This window comes from Nannochloropsis gaditana (assembly GCF_000240725.1).
Source record: "Nannochloropsis gaditana CCMP526 unplaced genomic scaffold scaffold1509, whole genome shotgun sequence".
Taxonomy (NCBI): Eukaryota; class Eustigmatophyceae; order Eustigmatales; family Monodopsidaceae; genus Microchloropsis; species Microchloropsis gaditana.
Genome location: NW_005802444.1, coordinates 1 through 1459, shown reverse-complemented (window position 1 = coordinate 1459; position 1459 = coordinate 1). Strand labels below are relative to the sequence as shown.

General features: G+C 52.4%; 1 protein-coding gene across 1 annotated transcript; it reads left to right on the top strand.

Moving 5' to 3' along the window:
* Nucleotides 1–11: 11 nt before the first annotated feature.
* NGA_0729600 (uncharacterized protein) lies at nt 12–1024 on the top strand (the record flags this gene model as incomplete). The annotated part of the gene is made up of 3 exons (XM_005852292.1): nt 12–32; nt 180–507; nt 615–1024. Coding segments are annotated over 3 exons (759 nt in total), but the record flags the coding sequence as incomplete, so codon positions are not given.
* Between the last annotated feature and the right edge of the window lie 435 nt (nt 1025–1459).

Below are 1459 nucleotides of genomic sequence, written 5' to 3'. Positions count from 1 at the left end.
TTACAAATGACAGCATTGGGGTCTCCGGGAAGGTAAGGACGGAAGTGTTATGCTTACGGGGTGTTGGGGGGCTAAGGAGTGATGAAGAGGCTACCGTAGTGTTGAGTGGATGCAATTGAAGTCTCCTGAGTGCTACTTGTGGCTGCTGAGACGTGTATTTCCCTTGTCTCGCATACTAGAAGCAGAGCGTACAAGATCTGTTTGAAGCGCTGTCGTGGAAGCGACTGGATAGGAAGACGCTGGTGGACAGGGCCCGATTAATGGTGGCGGAGAAGGAGTTGGAGTTGGTCAAGGCTCGGGCGAAGAACGAAGTGGAGGTAGTCAAGGCTCATGCAGACGCACGCGATGCTTGGGCAGACGCACGCGATGCTTGGGCAGACGCACGCGTGCTTCGGGTAGAAGCTCGGGCGACCAAGGTAGAGCTTGAAAACGCCACTCTTCGACTCAAGGCGAAAAATTTAGAAGTATTGCGGTTGGGACACAGTGTCAACCTCCGCCGCGCCATTGGTAAGTGTATCGAGGGGATGGCTCGAGGGCGTGCTTGTCTATCCGTGGAGCTGTTGTCAGGATGCTTATTGGTCTTGGCATAACACGGCCCTACACGCCTCTCGCAGAGTCTTTCCAGGAAGAAGAGGTTCTGCCTCTTCTAGGCCTGAAGCCCACGAGCAGGGTGACGGTAGGAATGTGGGAGAGGTTCATGCAGGCAAAGCCAGACATCCGGAGGCGTGTGGAGCGGCAGACACCTTGGCGAAAGAGCAAGGTTGCGGCAGAGATGGGTCATATCTATACGACTCTGTCTGGGCGCATCCACTCTTCGCATCAGATTGGCGACGCTGCCGTGGTGATTGGGACGGATGTACTCACGACGGAAGAGTGCCTCGGTGTGGGAGCCCTCCTGTATGACTTTGTGCCCATCGAGTTCCACCCGCCGGAGCTCATGGAGAAGTTTGAGAGAAATGAGGAGGAAGGTACGGCTGAGGACGTTCAGGACAAGGCAGGAAATGGAGAAGGGGAAAGACAGTAGGCCTTGGAGACTATGCCGTTGTACAGAGAGTGGAAGCAATCAGGGGGTAAAAGACTTCATGTGTATGTGTACAAAGAAAAAGTCCTTGTATGTTTCGCATTTCTAGGTCACGCTGGCCTCGTTATTATCGTTGTTGACTCCTAATGCTCCCACACCGTGACGTACAAGCGGTGACTGCACGCATGGGAATGAGCTCTTTAGTTGCATATGGAGGGCAGTGAACACCGCTACTATACGAATGAATGAATTTTAAATCCAAACTATATTCGATTTTCTAACTTCCTATTTCGTTATCTCCCGCTGGGTCCTAGATGCATCCTCTGGGTAGCTGATAGCATCACCTCGGCTCTTGTGCAGGAAATCAAGTGTTATGAGTTTAATCATGTCGCATGCAGCATAAGAATGTCGGGACCAAGTCCTGCTGACATTTCCTCC